This window comes from Corvus kubaryi, unplaced genomic scaffold, assembly GCF_017639235.1.
Source record: "Corvus kubaryi isolate FWS band 111438036 unplaced genomic scaffold, C.kubaryi_AGA036_p1.0 134, whole genome shotgun sequence".
Taxonomy (NCBI): domain Eukaryota; kingdom Metazoa; phylum Chordata; class Aves; order Passeriformes; family Corvidae; genus Corvus; species Corvus kubaryi.
The window spans coordinates 4,841,667-4,861,076 of record NW_024580668.1 but is presented as its reverse complement, the minus strand read 5'-3'; the positions used below and the strand labels follow the sequence as shown (position 1 = coordinate 4,861,076).

At 43.2% G+C, this 19,410-nt stretch overlaps 1 protein-coding gene across 1 annotated transcript in view; it reads right to left on the bottom strand.

The window, feature by feature from the left end:
• OSBPL2 (oxysterol binding protein like 2) overlaps window positions 1-13,043 on the bottom strand; it is a 34,854-nt gene extending 21,811 nt beyond the window's left edge. Inside the window, exons 1-3 of the mRNA XM_042046176.1 lie at window positions 12,942-13,043; window positions 12,100-12,196; window positions 834-998 (exon numbers count right to left, since the gene is read on the bottom strand). Coding sequence (XP_041902110.1) covers window positions 834-870 — 37 coding nt within the window. The 5' untranslated portion in view covers window positions 871-998; window positions 12,100-12,196; window positions 12,942-13,043. The remainder of the gene's footprint in view (window positions 1-833; window positions 999-12,099; window positions 12,197-12,941) is intronic.
• Between the last annotated feature and the right edge of the window lie 6,367 nt (window positions 13,044-19,410).

The window sequence follows — 19,410 nt, the reverse complement described above, 5'->3', positions numbered from 1 at the left end:
TCTACCTTACCCTACCATGCTACTTCCATTCCTTCAGCTTTCACACTTACCATTATTCTCTTTTTGTTCCTGTGATTTTACATTAACAGCTGTACACTGAGTATTTCTCATTTCACCTCTGCTACACAATTGCTCAAGAGACGTTTCAGTGGAAGACTTTAAAATTGTTTGAGATCTTTGAGAGGATTTCCTTTTTGTTTATTAAAATACTTCAAGCATTTTATTTCGCCACTAAAACCATCTAAAGTTCTTATAAATAACTATTCATCCTTATTAGTTCAAAGCAAAGTACTATTTGATACACTGCTCAAGTGTGAAGTGCTTCATGTTTGCTTTCTTTAGAAAAAAACAGGATTGCAAAGACTTTTTGCTCCCTATCTTGAAAACATACTTTTACAGTAATTTTTTTCTGACCAGAAAAGCATTTTCTACTTCAATTCTTTAGGATAAGGGTTTTATTAAAATTAAAAAAAAGAATAAAATAACAATAAAAACAACCCACAGAAAATATTTCACCTTTCAAAGGGTCTTAAAAGCATTACTTCTCAAGCTGCTATTAAATTGCTTTTCACAGAAAATGAAAGCAAGACCTAGCCATTAAAGGACTGTTACAGTGATGAAATAATAACCAGCATTAAGCTTTAACAAAAAAACCCCTCATTTCCAAGCCTGAACATGAGTTATAATTTTCCCTGTCTACTTTCAGAAGACAGCACTACAAGTTTTATCAGCACAAGTTTACTTTTGATTTACTATTAACAGCTGTATATTACAACACACACAATGCAATTTACAGGGGTTTTCTTCCCCTTGGCACTGTGCCCATCACTCACCCGTAACGGCATCATAAAACTCTTCTTCACTGTTCATCCTTCAGTGTGAAACCTCTGTGCAGCCAGTGCAGCTTCCTCTAATGCATTGTTGAACTTGATTTAGAGATTAAGTATCTGTATGCTGTCAGGGTCTTCTCTTGCAAATACCCAGCTGCTTTAGAGGATCTATTTCACAAGACAGGGAAACAAAATTAGCATCTTCCACAGTTCTCCTGTGTACAAACACTCACACTTGACAAACACTAATTTTTTTGTTTCTTCCCATGGCAAAAGATGGATTTTTGCATTCATAAGTAAACAGCTATCTTTGATATCACAGTAATTTTGAAGACAGCTACTGCCTGCCACAAGAACAGCTGAGAGAAGTGCCACACTTCTGTTTGTATAAATACTTCATATACATTACTGTAAAACATATCTTATTTACAGCAAGGTAAATTTCGGGCAAGTACAGCTAGACGGAGCAGAGAACTGACAGAAGAAAAAGCCAGCTGGCAAACCAAAAATTCTCCTTAGCAAGAGGATAAGCCTTCCTGCATCCTTAAGCAAGAAAGCTGGGAACAAGAAAGAACCTTTGTATCTCAAAATCTGACCACTGCATGAAAATGTTGGGCCTGACTGTACATCATGCAACCAATATGTAGTGACCCTGAGAGAAGTTTCGTCAGGCTACTGCTATGCACTCCTGAAGAGACAACTGGAGATTTTTCCTTCTAGAAGGAATGTAAAGAACCAACACACTTTTCCTCAGTAGAACCACGCACTCTGCAAATAACTTACAGATTTATGTAGCAATCCAGCTCTACTTTATGGATACACTAAATTAGATTTTTTCCAGATGGTTGGCAATGGTGTAACGCAAACATTTTTACCTCACCCAATTCTAGTTTAAGGAGAAGAATGAGAAAATTCCGTTTCCACTCTTACAAATGTTCACCAGCTTCCAACAACGAGCCAAGTACACCACAATAAATGACAGCATGGCAATGCTATCAATATCTCCTCCAAAACAACCCCAATCTGTCAGTCTCAATTTTTTTCTGATCCTGAAGATTCCACTGCTTTTGTGACAGTAGTTTCTCCAGAGTAATTATAACTTGCACAATTCCATTCTAATTAAGAGAAACAAAGCCAGAAGCACACTCTACTCCTAGGAGAAGAGTTTACCATGTTTGAAGCCAATTCCTTCTTCTTCTCTGCAAGAAACCAGACTGTGTGTCAAGTCTTTTTCCCTTCACTGCCCAGAACAAAAGCTGTTTGAATGTCTCACATACATACAGTTCTTCTAACTGTCCATTCAGAAGAAGGAGCTAAACCAGCCCATTACAGAACTCATCTAAGTTAATGAATTTAGTGTTTGCCTTGAATTATTTTACATCTTTCAAGGCCAGGTATTTCAGTTTGTCACTTCTCCCTTAGGAACCTCCCATTTCCTTGCTACTGTAAGATTTTATATCAATCTGTGCACCAGCAATATTGTATTTACAAGTCTTCACCCTCCAAGTATCTTTGAAGATGCAAGACATTTATGGTTTCAATTGTCTGCAAGCACTGAATCCTTCTAGCAAAACAGCAGCCAGTATTTCCAGAAGGAACTTACAGATGTACAAGATACAGCTCTCTCATGATCAGCATTACAACTACATTATTTTCTCCATGTTTTCTTCCATCTTTCCTTTTTGTGTTTAGTCTTGTACGGAAGACACTTAGAAAAAAATTATGACTTAAAAAACTGTCAAATATCATTAAAGAAACTTAGAATAAATAAGGTCATACAGATGAGTGCCATTTTTCCCTCTCCCCTCTCCTGCACAATAATAATTGCATTACAAAAGGCCTTGTGAAGTGGAACTACATCCCACAGTGCAAAGTTTCACTGCAGAGACAACGAAGCTTTCCCATAAAAACACTCACCAAGTACAAATGAAGTGACCAGAATCAAAGACAAATGAAAAGCAGAGTTATGTTGTGCTCTCCTGATGTCTACCTCATGCCACACCTGTCTACCTCATGCCACACCACTTCTATTTGAAAATGAAAGTTCAATCATACGTATGTAAGTTATATACAAAATATGCATTAAAGTCACTTTAAATAACAGTCACAAATTGTCCTAAGGTGCTAGGAACATTTTAAAAAGGGTAAAAGAATATATTTTGCTGAGTTACACTAGGAATAACTTCACGCTTATATCACTCCTTTTACATTCAGTTCTTTTATATAGCAGAGATTAACATGAATTTGCGTGTAGCTGAACACACAGTGGTAACAGCATTCAGATTTTATGAGCCAAAAAGTTGGGATTAAATCCTGTTCACTTACTGAGAGCAAAAGTTACTTGGCTGAAATGCCAAAAGACAGAAACATCCTGGTTGCTTCATATTCAGCATCTGTAATCTGTATTTCCTCCCCCATGTCCCTGATGTTCCCAGAAGAATTCACTTGCACACCAGCAACTGTGGTTAGCAACATTTATCAAAATTGCCACAGAAGGAAGGGTGCAACACTCCTGTATCAGACAGGCCTTCAGGAGCTCAGGACCAGCTGCTGTCCTGGAAAATCTTTCATAAAGCAAAAACATCCTATCATGGTCTCACCTTTCAGTCCCACAGTGTAGAAGAAACACAAAGCCTATCTGGACATTTTCTTGCCTACACAGGAATCATTAGGAATGTAACAAACAGGCTACCACACGGACTTCACTTGTTGAGAGAACACTGTTTCAGCAGCTGAGGTTTGCTGGTTTAAAGCCTAAAATTACCTTAGTGGGCTTCACTTTCCAGGCAGGGCCAAGGGGCTGAGCCTGGGTGCCCAAGGCACAGACACCCCGAAATGTGCTTTCCCTGGGGATCTCAGCCCAGCTGCACTCACCAAACCATCTCATCAATAACAGGGAAAAGTAGAGGCACATTAAGAGAACTGGAAATGCCTCATTTAATGATGACAACACACCCCTGACCACAACCAGTACAGATTTTGTGGTTTACAGAAACAAGCAACAAAGCTTATCTACTTCCTCATATTTTAAGGCTACGGATTGGTACGAACTAATTTGATTTATTATGGGATTTGTGTGCATGAGTACAAATGGCTACATTTATTTTTATTTTTGTATTTTTGCTGTTAAAAACTGTCATTGGTACTGCACAACAACTCAAAAGCAGGTTACCTAAAGGGAGCTTACAGGAAAGGTGGAGAGGGACTTTCTACAAGAGCATGTAGTGACAAGACAAGGAGGAATGGCTTCACACTGACAGAGAGCAAGTTTAGATTAAATATTGGAAAAAAATACTCCCTGTGAGGGTGGGGAGGGCCTGGCACAGGTTGCCCAGAGAAGCTGTGGCTGCCCCATCCCTGGAAGTGTCCAAGGCCAGGTTGGATGGGGCTGGGAGCAACCTGGGATAGTGGAAGGTGTCCCTGCCCATGGCAGGGGGGTGGAATGAGATGAGCTTTAAGGCCCCTTCCAACTCAAACCATCCTATAATTCTGTGATAATCATTAAAACGCCTTTAAATTCTCATCGTTTACCAGAAATGGTCACACATTCCTGACTGATGACCACGGACAGCCCCTTTCTTAAAGGATGTGAGGACTTTGCAAAGGCAAAGGACAAAACAAAGCATGCAGCTGAAGTAAAAACTGCAGAAACACACCCACAGCACACCTTGAAATAGGTTCTACAGAGGGAAGGGAATTACTCAGATTGACATCCTGCCTTCCAGAACTATGTCTGTCACAGGAGAGGGAACAAACAGAAAGGGCTGTTCCTAAACATGGGACAGGTCCCAAGAGGAGCACGGGAGCAAACTCCCTTTCTCCCAGTGACCCCCACAGCCCTGATGCAGAGAGTGTAATAAAACAATTCGCACCACCCACAGCCCCAGCCAAGCTCCCATGACCAAGGAAGTGGTAGCGGATCTGTCAATCAGCTGGTTGTGAATAATGTCACACAAAGTGGTCTGTCTGTCAGCACAGAGCTGAACCTGTCCCTCGGCAGTGATACGGACCAGGTGATCTGGCTGCCAGTAACATGCTCTGCTTTCCAAAGCTCTGTGCAGGTCAGAGTGCCCCCTACAAGGTCACAGTCCCCAGCAGTAGAAGGTACACAAACTCTCTTCCAGAACTACGTCTGCTCCAGACTTTGCACAGTTCCTATTTAAAACCATTTCCTCCCACTTGAACTTATTTTTAAAACCAGGACAACAAAAGCGCAAGACTCTGCAAATCACTTTATAAACTGCCTAATTTGCTCCACGCATTCTGTGACGTGCATGTGAGCATCTCTCTGAGAGAAAATGCACATTCCACCTTCATGGCTTCTCTCCAAATCCAGCGTGTGGGAATCCACAGCCTTTATCTTGGTAAATTAATAATCCCTCAATTTGTCACCTCGTAGGCTTGTTCCTTCTCAAATTTCATTTTTCAGGAGAAAAATAATAAAACCAACCGGCTTGTTCCTCTGTCACCATGATCCTGGATCCAAGGAACTTATACACCAATTAAAGAACCCCAAAAACTTGTAGCCCTGTAAGAGTTTAAACCTGCAACTACCCTGACTAAATTAATTCGACTAGTTACTCCATACTAGCTCGTTCTTCCAGGTTAATCCTCAACAAAGACACAGCTGGATAACCGAAAGTTACTCCTCCTTAAAGAAACATTTACATTTCTATAGAAAGACCAGCATGAGTGGCTCACTGGGCTGGAATGTGGCTCAGCAAGCTCAGGTTTGAAGCTGGCTGGGGACAGCTGCAGTGCCTTTTTCCTCCAGACCTCAAGCTGAAATTTCTCATCATGCAGCAATTCTGGAAAGCTTTGCTGACATCACCCTCCGAAATTAAAAATCCTTTTTTTTTTTTTTTTTGCTTTGAAAGCGCATGTTCTAGCTCTACACAACATATAAGACACTTGGTCCTATTCATTACACAGATACTGAATCTACTTGTGAAATCCAGGAGCATTTAAGTAAAACCAAGTACAGAATCAATAAGCAGTCACGAAAATAACCACAGACATTCACCAGCATGAGCAGGTAGGGTGTTAGGAGTTCAATACACTGGAATTAGAGTGCCACCAAAGAATTCATGAACGAGCACATTCATCAGCTTTTTCACATGCCTAACAAGGTTTTGTTGGATGTGCACTTCCACAGCAAATTAAGTTTTTTAACGTGAAAAGAGAAAAATTGCAAGCAATTAAGAAAAAGGGGGAAAAAAGAGTCACTTGGGACCTTCCTCATGAAAACCATTTTCATTGCTTTGATATGACAAGGACAAGGAGGGATGTGAAGTTTTGAACTGACAGAGAGCAGGTTTATATTATATACTAGACAAGAATTCTTCCCTGTGAGGGTGGGGAGGGCCTGGCACAGGTTGCCCAGAGAAGCTGTGGCTGCCCCGTCCCTGGAAGTGTCCAAGGCCAGGTTGGATGGGGCTGGGAGCAACCTGGCATAGCAGAAGGTGTCCCTGCCCATGGCAGGGGGTGGAATGAGCTTTAAGGCCCCTTCCAACCCAAACCATTCTGTGATATCCTAGGCTCAGGATGCACCTTCTGTCCAGAAAGAGATGCCCAAAGAGCCAGCAGAAGATCAAACATCCACACCCTTCACACTAACACCAAAAATATTAAATGGGAAATAAAAAGGAGAACAAAAATCCCAACAGTCTACAACATGACTGGTGGAATAAGAGCCAACCCCATCGTCTCTTGAGTTGCCAGCTGAAATAAAACATAGCTGTAGTACTTCAAGGGATAGAAATAAATAACTTGAACTAGAAGATAAATATTCATGTGTGTTTGATTCATACACATCTCCTGAAAACATCAAACTGCAGTGTTTCATCTCTGAATGAAAGCTTCAGCAAGGATGAATCTTAATTGACTTATGAAATTAGGTTACCAGCAACATTGGATCTAAAACATCTACAAAAATTAGCCAAGAAGCAATTTAATTGGCAATTTAGATTAACTGTTTTGCACTTAAAATCTTGTCAGCCAGAGAACAGCAGAATCCAGAAGAGGATTTTCTTTACCAAGTGAGATTTGTTTCTTACTCCACAGTTTGAATGTAATACCATCTCCAGATGTCTTGGCAAGATAAAGCTCTCTGCAAACACAGCAAGAGAAGGGCGACTTCCTTCTCAAATCTGTTAAATAAAGTGCAAAGAGGCTGAGTGAAGAGGATCAGTTGAACACCAAGCCCAATGTCAATTTTCCATTTCTTTGGAGATTGCAGCTGTCCTTACCACAGGCTTTTATGTAGTTGCGAGTTATTAAATGGCCTGGGGACAGTTCAGTGCCAGCACTTGAAACAATCATGACAACAAACTGAACATCTGAAAAGTTAGCTTTGAACAAATGAGCTGAACAATTTATGGCAGGCAGAACCATGTTCTGTTCTCTTAGAAATACCAATTTTTGGCGATGCTTCACAGGAATTAAGAGACAACTGAAACACTACAAGTCTGGCTTTCAAAGGAGTAAAGGTCACAAAACTTGTTTCTGCATCAGAACAAATGACAATAATTGTCCTACACACTAATCATTGCCCCCAGCACAAAGCTCCAGTGATGCTACCAGAAGTACTACTTATTTAACAAAAAAATTGTAAAGATGAAACTGGACAGAAAATATCCTCCCAGAATAGTGCTCAATTACCTATGGAAGCCATGGCTATTCCTCACTTTCATTTCAGCCAAAAATTCTGTTCCTACAGCCAAGGATACTGGCTTGTAAAACTCCCTTCAAGTCTAACAAGACAAACAGACCAAGTAAACTTGATTCCAGCAGATCAGTATTTTCTGATGCAAAACACTTCATTGGAATTCATGCAGAATTGTGTAAATGTTCTCCCTTCTTAACACTACCTCAATATCTGAGACATTTTTCCACCTAGAGCATCTGGTACAGCATTTTTCAGACTCTGTACCCTTCCCTTGGAAACTATTTCATGGCACATAATTGTAAAAAATGACAAAATTCTGTTCTACACACCTTTTCACGCATGATGCATAATGCTAGGTTTGATCAGGAGTGATAAATCAGCTCATTTCTAGCCACACTGGTAAAAAAAATAAATCATTCAATACTGTATTGTAAAGCAAGTTACTTCTTAGCTGTTTCCTGGGGATCTGTTTTATCTTACTTGTAAGAGATAAGGTGGGAAGTAATCAATAACTCCAAGCACAGTGGCTTCGGACACAAGTGTCAGTAGATATACAATTAATCATTTATGAACCTTCTCTTTGAAGGCAAAATTAAGGCTGCTTGGGTATTTCTCATTGTAATGCAACCACCCCTGCAAATTGATCACTGAAGCTTATGAACATGAAGACAGTTGCAGCATAAAACATCACTGGAGAAAACCCCTAGAACACCAAAAACAGTTACATGTTTAAGTTTATAGATCCTCCTCCTCAAAAGCAGCTTTGTCTCTGTGGACTCATTCCCCCCAGACAGGTGCAGGTTTACAATTATTCTGTACAAGGTATTTTGCAAAGAATTTTCACAGAGACTTAGAGAATTGTGACAGCAATTATATTGCAAATAAAGCAGGAGGACGACAGTGACTAACCCAGCGCAGAGCCCTACACTATAAGAAACCATATTTTTATACCTACCACCAACTTCTCACACACTCAAGATTCCACAGCACGAGCTCATGCACACAGCTAACAAACTATTTGTGAAGGGGTTTTAAGACAATACGACAAATTTGCAAAAGCTTTAGGAAGTCAGAGTTTATGCTATGATTGAATTTCCTTTAAAGCTGCATTTATAGGAAATACCTAATGGATTCCAGTATAAGGCTGCTACTATGTTTGCTGCTGTCAAGACATTAAAAAAATAAAACAAAATTAACTTTGACTCCTCAAGACAGGACAAATATCTCCATTTGGAGTCCAGTTTTAATAAAGAATCCACCCAGCTATCTGCTCAGTACCATTAATCCACTTGGGTAACAAAATGTGCACAGTACTTTGTTTAAAACAAAACACGAGCATGTAAACAAAGTTATTTACACCTCTGAAGATGGGTGGCAGTTTTGTTCCACTATTAAACAACCACTGAACAGTTTCATTGTTCTAGTGCAAAACCTAGAAAAAACGCATGCACGGGGCAGTTCTGCTCTCCTGAAAAAGTTCTCCTTTCAGTCAGCACACGCTGTTGAAGAGCCCCTTATGAACAGGCTGGTGAGAGAATTTCTCTGCAGCCTTAACACACACAAGTTTCATAATAGAGAGCTATTAAAGGGATTCTCATCATCACTTGATTGCCCTGACACGTTGTAGGGAGCAGAGAGAGCTGGTTAGTGAGTTAGTGAGCTGAAGGGAGCGACGTGAACCAGAGACACCTCAGAATTCACACACTACCACCTCCAACCTCCACTGCCTCCAACTATCACTAGAATCAAAACACAGTGAGATCTACCAACAGATTCTTTCGGGAGCCCTGAAAAAATTTTACTCAGAAGTGTAAAAATAACGCAAGTAAAAATATAATGAAGTTATTTATCCAGTCATGAGAACACTTTTTTTGACAAATACCCTAAGCATGCAAATTTTGCAACACCCCAAAGGTTCACAGCATCCCAAGAGCCTTTATCTGACCCAAAACTGACCAGCACAGCAAAAGAACTGGAGTGGAACAGGAACACCACAGACAAGGTTTCCATTTGGTCTAACACCAAGCACAGACATTACGTGTCCAACACAGCAAAAGACAGCTCAAGCTGGGGACTATAAAACCAAGAGGGCCAGGACTAAAAGGTCCAGCTCTGTTTCTGCAGCTGCAGGGACAATTCACCTTTTGTGCACCCTCCCTCCCACCAGATGGATAAACAAGCCCAGGAAGACAACACTGCAGCCTCTGCATTTTCTGAATGGAGAGCTGCTGCAATTTACTACAAACCTGTCTCATTAAATTATGTGCATAATAAAATATACTGAATTAATCTAAATGATCTGTCTAGACCAGCAAATGAATTTCCAATTGTAACTGTTTTTAAGGAAAGAAAAAAAAATCAAGTTTAAGTAAGCTCAGTCTATTCTTGCCACTTATTGATCCTGAAAATTAAGACATTATCTTTGTGCACTGAATCAACAATACATTTTTAAAGAGTATAACTGAAAGTTATGGTAAACCACATTTGACACATTCTAATTGCTTGTTGCTCTCCTGCAACTTGCTACTACAAGCCTTTAAGGATACAAAGTAAATAATTACATCATCATACAGTTGTCTGCACAGCTGCACAGTAATTATTAAGATGCAAGGATTGAGATATGAATTCTTGAATTCCAAGTTCTGTGGTGGTCTATTCCATAAAATAATAAAACCCAATAAAGAACAGCTATAAAGCATAACCTCTGTTTTTTTGCAATAGGAAAAACATCAAAGTCCCGTATCTCCAAAGTGGCAGATACAGGGTGACCAACTTGTTCCTTGCTCTCACTTTCCAATTTATTCAGCTTGGAGAAGATGCCCCTGTGATCAGCTACATATTTTCAAGCTCAGCAACAACATTCAAGTTCTTTAGCACTCCATATTTCACACATCTTCTTTGCATGCCTCATTTTGTGCATTTCTTCCAAAAATTTTAAGAACCAAACATTTTAGTTACTTCTCAAGAGATAAACACCAAGCATTTTAGAAGATCATAGCAGTGTCAAATACAGATACTTCTTATAACCTCCATGACGCAGGTGACAAAACTGATGCTGAGGGAAGGACTAGAAAAATGGCACCTTGTAAACAGAAGGCCTAGAAATCAACAGCATGATGTAACATTGCATTTGTTCAAGGACAAGCTACTTCAAATACCAAAGCCAGTAAATTATCTGCTTAAAAATTCAGTGTACTTGCAGGCTAATCTTGCTTTCAAACAACAGCAAAGAAAAAAATCATCTGACTGGCACTACAAACAGTGATTTTAAAATATAGCCTTATCAAAGCAAAAAAAGCCTGATTGGGACGTTTTCCAGCCAACACTAAGATAACAGAAAGCAAAGCTTTCCACCTTTGTTCTAGGTCAGCATGTGTGAAGTTCACACAGTAGAATTCACAAGAAGAAAGACTGAAAGAAATACCAGTTTCAATCATAAGACCTGCCAGCAGGTACGTATCATGGAAAGCAGTAACAGTATTAAAACTGACTTAAAGAAACCATCCAAGAGTGAAAACTATCTTCTGTGATCAGTTACCAAAAGATGTCAGCAAACAAATAACTAATAACCACACTGCTTTTCAGTATCACATCAACTGAAACCTTTATCCCATCTAGTCTTCAACTACCTGTAGGCACAGGGTTTGTTGTCTAATCACCACTTTCTACCTCAAACTTTTGCCTTCTGTTTCTAAGATTATTTTGGCATGGCTGAAGAGCCAGTTCTGGAGGAAAAATGCCATATTTTTTCCTGGACAGCAGACATCTCAATGCCTCCTTTTGAGGACTTCCTGAAAATACAAGTTCATCATGAGCTGCTGTTGGTTCAGGAAACCATTCCTGATCAGAACCATTCCTGATCCTATCCCAGACAGCCTTCAACTTTCTGTCACGTGGTCAAACATCTGTATGCCTTGACAACTATTTTAAGAAAAAGCTGTGTTTACTGTAACTGAAAACCCAAGGGGTTACTTAGGGGGAAAAATCACTGTTCGGAATTTCTTGCTTCCATGCTAGTTTAGCCAGTTGTCCTACTCCCATCCCACGGCACAGCGCTTCATGTTTGGAAGTTACCCAAGCCACTGCTTCCAGAAATTGCCCTGAGGCTTTAGAAGTCCCTGAGCACGCTGGTGTAAAGTTTGTTAAGATGATAACACATGTGGCTGCCCCCAGATGGCAACATGAACATGGATTTATAGAACTTCAGAAGGTTAAGTTGGAATGATCAAATTTATTTTCCCTTGCATGCAAAGCCTTAGAGAAGGAAACACGATGGAAGAGTGATGCAAATCAACACTGCGGATCCATGTTCCCTTTTTACTTTTCCTGGAATCCCAAGTGAAGGCTATGTAATTTAGCTGAGAAAATTCACTGGAAATGGAAGAAGTGCTTGCGCTCAACGTGCTTTGGCAAATACTTCTGAGAGGGAACACAAGGTTATGGCACATGTAAAAGCCAGGAGGTGATTTTGAACCTACATTTGACATTCTGGCCTGCAAGCGCTGCACAGTAACAAACTGCTTCCAAAAGGAGTCCTGAACCCAAACATAAAGAGAGCACAAACACGACCAATAACCAAATTAAATAAATGGCAACTTATACCTTTATTACCATGCAGAAGTTCTGGTGGCATGTTATTTAAAGAAACGCCTTTTTTCCTGCTATTTTTCCCATCTTGCTTGTCTCCTTTTCAGGAGCTCTGTAAGAGAAACATCGAGTAGGTAACTGAAAAACAAAATAACAAAAAAGCCAATCCCAAATAAACCCCGTCTGCTCGCTGTGCTTCAGCTGTGACCTAGAAGGCCCCTTGAGGCTCCTGTACTGTGCTGAAACTGAGCCCAGCACATTCCTCTGGGGAGCCGGGTGTCGTAGACTCCTTTGCTAAACTACCCAGCTGCAAAAGCAATCGGAAAAAATATGGTAAAATCAGAAAAAGCCCAACGCTGTGGCTGACGGAGCTGCACTGGCCCGCACCCTCTGCACAGCAACGTCCTTCAAACCCGGCTCCCTCCCCAGGCCCAGAGAGCCCCAGGGATGGGGTGGAACCGGGCAGGGCTCAGCCCGGGATGGGATCACAGCACCGGGCACGGCTCCGCACCGCGGAGAATCACCGCACCACGCAGGATTCACTGCACCGGACACGGGCTCAGCACCTCACCACCCCACGGCTGCAGCACAGGCCTGCGGCCCGCAGCGCCCCGAGCCACTCGGGCGGCTCAAGGCCCCCTCGGCCGCCGGGGCGGGAGCGCACCGCTGGGGCAGCCGCTCCCCCGTCCGCCCCCGCCGCACTGACAGCGCGGTCCGCGGCCCGCCGGGGACGGGATCTCCGAGCCGGGCCCGAGCGGGGCTGTGGGGGCGCTGGGGCCGGCGAGGGGAGCGGGAGCCCCGTGGGAGCGGAGCAGGGAGCGGAGCGCGGGGGCCCGGGGCCCGGCCCGCGGCGTTACCTGCACCGGCTCCAGCGACGGCCCCGCCGGCACCGCGGACACCGAGGCGGAAGTGCGGCCCTGGCCGCGGCGGATTGACAGGCGGCTCCGCCAATCGCAGAGCGCGGCCTCGCCCCGTCGGTGCCAAATCACGAATTTGCAACGAATCAGCTGCCCCGTTGCCGCGCTCGGAGGCGGGGCGAATGCTAATGAGGCGCCGAGCCAGACCGCCCTGGCCGCGCCACCGCTGGGGAGACCTCTGGCCAATGGCGCGGGGGATATGCAGATGAAGGCGTGGCTATGCAGATGAGGGGAGCCGGCAGCCCCCGGGGCCGCCTCAGCGGGAGCGTTCCCAGCGATTGTTGGGGTCCCTCCGGCACGAACGATCCACTGTGGCTGCTCCTCCTGCCTGCTTTCGGGGGTATTTGTGCTAGCAGGTGGCTTCAGAACCTAAGGGGAGCTCACCGTAACCTCAGTAGGAGAATGCGTCCTTCTCAATGACAGGCGGAGGAGAGTAGGGTTTCGGATATTTCAATCTTTCGGTGCTTTGTTGGTTGGGGACCCTCCGTCACGTATTTTCTTGTACCTGTTGCGGTTTAATGAGGGTGAATATGAAATCAAACAGGGTTGTGGTGTTATGTAAGTTTCAGCCCAGCATCCCTGTGATTATGAATTCTTTCATCCTATTGACATCCTTCGTGCCCTGTCACTCTGAGCAGGTCAATGGATACCTCAAAACCCCAGAGAAATGGTCCACAAAGCCATGTACGAGTATGAAAGTGAAGGAGGGAGATGAGACACAAATACTTATCCTCGAAATTATCTTCTCTTACCACTGATTCAGCTCTCAGTGCAAAGCAAATATAGGGATGAGCAGATTAATTCTGCAGCACAAACTCATTCATCAGAGGTGGAAAAAAATGTTCTTTAACAAGGGAACGGCTGCAAGGGCAGTGGGGAAAATCATCACAAAATCTGAAACACTCCTTTGCTGCACAGCTCCCTCCTGCCATCCCCAAATACTTTTGCCAGCATACTGCTGATTCTGGAGTATTACTCACCCCGAAATGGGCTGACAGCTCCTGGCCATCAGCCACGTGCTGACAATGTACGAGACACGAATTAACAGTGATAATGCTCCTTGCTCTGGCACAAGTGTAAGGATTTAATGAAATCTCCACTGGGAATTTCTCACATGCATTGCGATTGAGGAGTGTTTTGGGGTGGGCACAGCTGGCTCCAAGGATGTCTGCTGGTCCTTCTCAATCCGGTCCTGCCATACGCACATGTTGTTTCACCCGTGCATTTACCTGAAGTTGTTGGACTCATCTTTAGGGAGTACAAATCTTTGGGACTATCACTCCAAATATTTTTGTGATATTTTCCTGATTTGCCCAGAAAAGTTATTTTTTTCCAGTAAGTCCCAATTCAGCCACCGTCTTGGATTGCTCAACACTATAGGCTCAACATGAAGCACAGAAATATTTCTACTGCAGCTTTTCAGCAAAGCCCCACAAACAGAAAGTGAGTGGGAATTTAAATTATTATTTTCTGACGGTGAAGGCCTTTGTCATGACTAAGCAGCTGATCTGAAAGAGTTCTTCAAAAGGATCATGGCAAGAGAAATCCACTGATTAGATGACCAAGATATACTGAATTTTTATAGTTTTTTCAGGTCTTAATTGAAGGCATGGGCATCCTTCTCCAGGGCAGTTTGTGAGCATTTCACCTAGATTTCCATGCTCAGCAAAAATTAGGGTAATTGACATTTCTTCCTTTGTTAAATGTTCAGGGGCTATTCTCTAGCAATCTTAACACCATAAAACCCCAAAACTGGACAGGGAGAAGACTCTAACTCCATCTTTGTCTCCCTCCTGCACTGGCAATGAAGGGAGAGAGCAGTTACCTTTTAAAGGAGATGGCACAGAAATTCTGCCTTGTTAGCAAAGTTTTTGCAATGTTAAGGTAATTAAACAGGGGGTTTACAGTGGAAAGTATTGGGCAACTGTCTCAGGCACAGGTGTAACCATCAGCTCCACCTGTAATAAACCCAACTGCTTCCCTCCTGTGGAGAAACACAATCCACTTAGAAAAGTGATCCCAGCAAACATAGTCACTGCAGCAGATTTAGGAAAACTAAACGGGTTAGGAAGAAGGAAGGGCAAAATGGAAAACCAAAGTATCTAGAGATGTTGATGTAGAGATATTGCAAGGAAATGTGGCACATTTCAGCAGAAATACTGATTGTCAGCAGTCAATCCATCACCCATTGTATGTAGGCAGAGACAAAGCCTCTTCCCTCCTCCTCCAAATCATGCAGTAGCCAAAGCAGTCACTCAGTCCCAGCATGTTCAGGCAAGTTGCTCAGCTCCGCCATGGGAAACTCTTTTTAGTCCGTGACTCCTTACCAGGGAGTTTCAAAACCAAACCCATTTGTTTAGTGAAGGCTCCAGCATCTTCAGCTCTGTGCTGCCTGTCCCTCCTCCAGGCCGGAATTCCCAGCACCCCGTGCCTCCACAGCCTTTCAGAGACACAGCAGTGTCCTCACAGTCCTGTGCCAAATGTCCTTGGAAACCCTCCCAACGCTCCTGGTCACCAGCAGCTTCACCTTAGAGGAGTAGAGGGGCTTTTCCACACTTGAAAGAAAATTTGGATTAAGGGACAGTGTGAATGAAAAGCAGAATGGGAATCCCAAAATATCTCTGGGCAAATAAGCCCCAAGTTATCAAAGCAGTTGATTGAAGAGTTTTCAAGATCTCTCTCTTCCTGCATCCCCATAAGAGTGAGCCAGACACCACTCTGCAAAATGGGAAACATCCAAAACTCCATAATCTGAATAATAAAGTTTTCCTCATGCAGTCTAGCTCATCTTAAAATACAGGAATTTTGAGTTCTATTGGCGGTAATAGAGTGTTTTGAGCTGCTGGCACTGAAAAAGGGAAGATAGTGTGAAAGAGCTGCAGTCACAGAAATTTATTTAATATAAAAAATATTTAAAAAGCAGACATTGGTAATACTGATAAGGCTGTAATGAAAAACGTGGTAATGCTGGAACCACATGAATTTTAACCAGTACCTTGAAGAAAAGCAATTCAAGGGAAAAAGGAATCCGTAAATAATGAGGAACATGGCAAAAGCTGAATAAGTAGAAATAGCCAGCCTGTTAAAAGGCTGAATAAGCATGTTCTTTGTAATGGCATGGAAAGGAAAAGACACAACAGCCTGTATCCTCCGCTTCAGTGATAATTCCCCTGGGAGCTGCACCCATTCTGCTGAGAGCAGTTCAGGGGCTGAGCCACTTCCCTTCAGTATAAAATAAAGTTTTGAGAATCTCTGTGGTCAAAGTTGTGAAAGCTTAAAAATCTGAGGCTTCAAGGGGATTTCTGCAGGAAGCCAGAAAGCTATTAAAAATCATGTTTTCTCACAAAGTCTAGACACACTCACAGAATCACGGGGTTGTTAAGGTTGGAAAAGACCTTTAAGATCATCAACTCCAACCATGACCTCCACGTTCACCATTAAAACATGTCCTCAGCTGCCATATCCACAGGTTTTTGGAATGTGCGATATACCCCTCTGCTGAATCCTGAATTCTAATTCCAGGTATGACTTCTAGTGCTGGAAACTCCTGTTCCTGGAGCTGAGTAGAGATGAGCAGGAAGATATGCTCAGGATAAAAATATTTGGGCCAAGCTGGCTCACTTTCATACCCCATCTTCCCAAGGATGGAAGTCCATGAATTTTTTGCATATCCATAGCAGGGAAGATGAGGGTAGATCAGTTTTAACTGACAGCTACAATCCTTCACACACCTCTATAGGATTTGGAAGCTCCTTACGGGGATACTGTGGAGCCTTACTTTTAGGAACCCCCTCCCAATGAGGGCCGGTACACGTGAGCTTCAGCCCGAGTTCCAGGAGCAGATCTGAAGAAACTGTATTTTCCCAAAGCCTATGCACTGCTGCTGGCAGCTGATCTGTCATCAATCAGTGATGCTTTATATCCTAATAGATGTTTATTTGCCAAACTTGGCCACAAGAGCACCTTATTTAGAATTAATTCCCACATCCGAGTTGAGCTACACATATGGCAGCGAGGCAAGTGACCCCTGTACTCTTGGGACCACATTTCCCTCTGTGGTGGCAGTAGATCAATTCAGCAGCTCGTGTGAAGCTTCTTTCTGGAAACACAAGTCAATAGAAGTTAATTATACTTATTGATGCAAGATCAGAATTGATGTGGGAGTAAAATTTAACCTGAGTGCTTCCTTGGTAACTTCCCTCAGTCCCCAGGATCTCACTCAGTGAAGCAGCTGAGCAGGGTGGGTGTGCACAAGGCAGAGTGAAGGGAGCTCCTCACAGCCCACAGTGGAAGGGATATTTCCTTTTAGATATTCCCTGTGCCAGGTCAGACAGATTTCGACTGCCCAGGTTAGCTGTTACTGATGTTGATTAATTATTCGCTGAATTCAATACTGTTATTTCAGTAGCACAGCTTTTCCCCAAGGCAGCACCAGTTCCCTCTCCATTTTGCTAGCTTTGTGGATGAAGGGACAGCAGAGAAGTGTTCTCTGTGGCATGCACATGTATTTTCCAAGTATTCCTGATGACACATCTGCACTGTGCCCCCCAGCACAGGGCAGAGCTGCCAAGGCTGGCAGAGTTCACAGCATGAGGACAACTGCCCTGACAGCCAGGGTGCCACCTCCTCACAATGCAGCAGAGAGCTCGGGCACCTACTGACCCCAGGAATGGGCCCAGGACAGTTCAGCCCTGCAATTTTGCTAAAAATCCCTGGATTTTAACCCTGTGACCTGTGACAACCAGCAACACCTACAAAAAGGAAAAACCGCCACCATGTAAAGACTGCCAGCTGTGTTTACTGATACACTATAGACTGTTCTAGCGTGTAATTTTCTCTAGCTTGGTAAAATTAGCACCTTTGATCCAGCAAATATTTATATGCACATATTACTTCCCAGAATAATCTCCTGTACTTAATGCAGTGAAGTCCTGTCCACTGGTCCCTAGGCAACCACTAGAACAAACTAATTAGTAACCTACAAATTCACACATATCCGTCAAAACAAGATCCAGCTTAATTTTATGGTGCTTCCATATTTTCCGTGTTTGAAAACTAGCATGTCAACTTTCCCAAAATAAATTATACTAATCTACAGACTGGTTTAAAAAATGAGTATAAAAAAGCTTTCATCATGAAATTCCACCAAAAAAAAAAAAAAAAAAAGAAGGTAATGAAGTAAATAAGATATTTGAGCATGGACAAAAAGAAAAAAATGAGATCCTGTCCCAGATCCTGTCCCAGATGGAGTTGGGAAGTTTGGCTCTGGATCTGAAGACTGCTACACAAGAAATCCCCGACAGGCAGACAAACTAATGTGCCTCCCTCATCAGCTTCTGTGTCAGCTACAGCTGACTCTATTTACTTTTAGCCCAGAGAAGGAACTGGGAGCAGAAGGAAAAGAAAAAAAAAACCTTCATTGATATTCACAATGTTGTCTTACATGTCCAGCTTTATTTTTGTCCAAGGAAGCTCTTTCAGAAAATGGGAGAAAACAAGTGATGAGGTGGAAGAATGGCCTTCAGAGGGGAAGAAAGGACCCTGTTGTGGAGGAAGGGGTTTGTTTTATTCTGTATTAAAGTACCATGAATCATTTTGGTTTCTGTTTGTATATTGGGTATCGGAAGAGTGAGGTGGACTCAGTCTGAAAAAATGGACTTTTTTATCCTAACTGAGCTAAATGTCAAATTAGACATCTCTAACGATGAAGGCGGGTTGGTGGAAATTGCAGCTCACCCTGATGGCGAAAATCCCCACTTGTCCCCATTTCCACGCCAAACAAACGATGTCCTGAACCCAAACCACAGTCCTGCTCTGGACCACGGGTGAAAATCCAGGCACTGAGCTTTGGCAGGAGGGCTCATGCCTACTGTCCGCCTGGCTGGGCTGGCCATGCCAGCGTTTCCCAAGTGCCAAGCCCCGCATTCCCGGCCATCCGGCCCCACGGCAGCAGGAAGGAGCCCTGCCAGCTGGCTGCCTGCTAAGGCTTCCCAGCAGCGAGGGACCATTCTGCCTGCAGCACTGCCCAGGGCTCCTTTCACATTTCCATGGATTCCTGTCACCAGGGATGGGAACCTGGAAGGAGGAGAAGCCGCTTTACCTGTGCGCGGCCGCTCTGGATGCAGAGCACACTCGTGTTTTTCCAGCCCTGCCATTCTGAAGGGGATTTTGCAGGTCCTCTCTCCTCATCTACACCGAGTGAGGGTTTCTCCCTGGCTGACGGAGCTCAATTTTGGCTCCAAGCATGGCATTTACCTTGCTGGGAATAATGTCCAAGAAGGCACGACTGACAGGGACTTCTAATTGACCTCGATGTGATTCATTGGGAGGCTCGAACTCTCTGAGTTAAAACAGCATCACTAAACAAAAATCACTGAAACCCCCAGGCTATCTGGCAATCAAGTGCCCC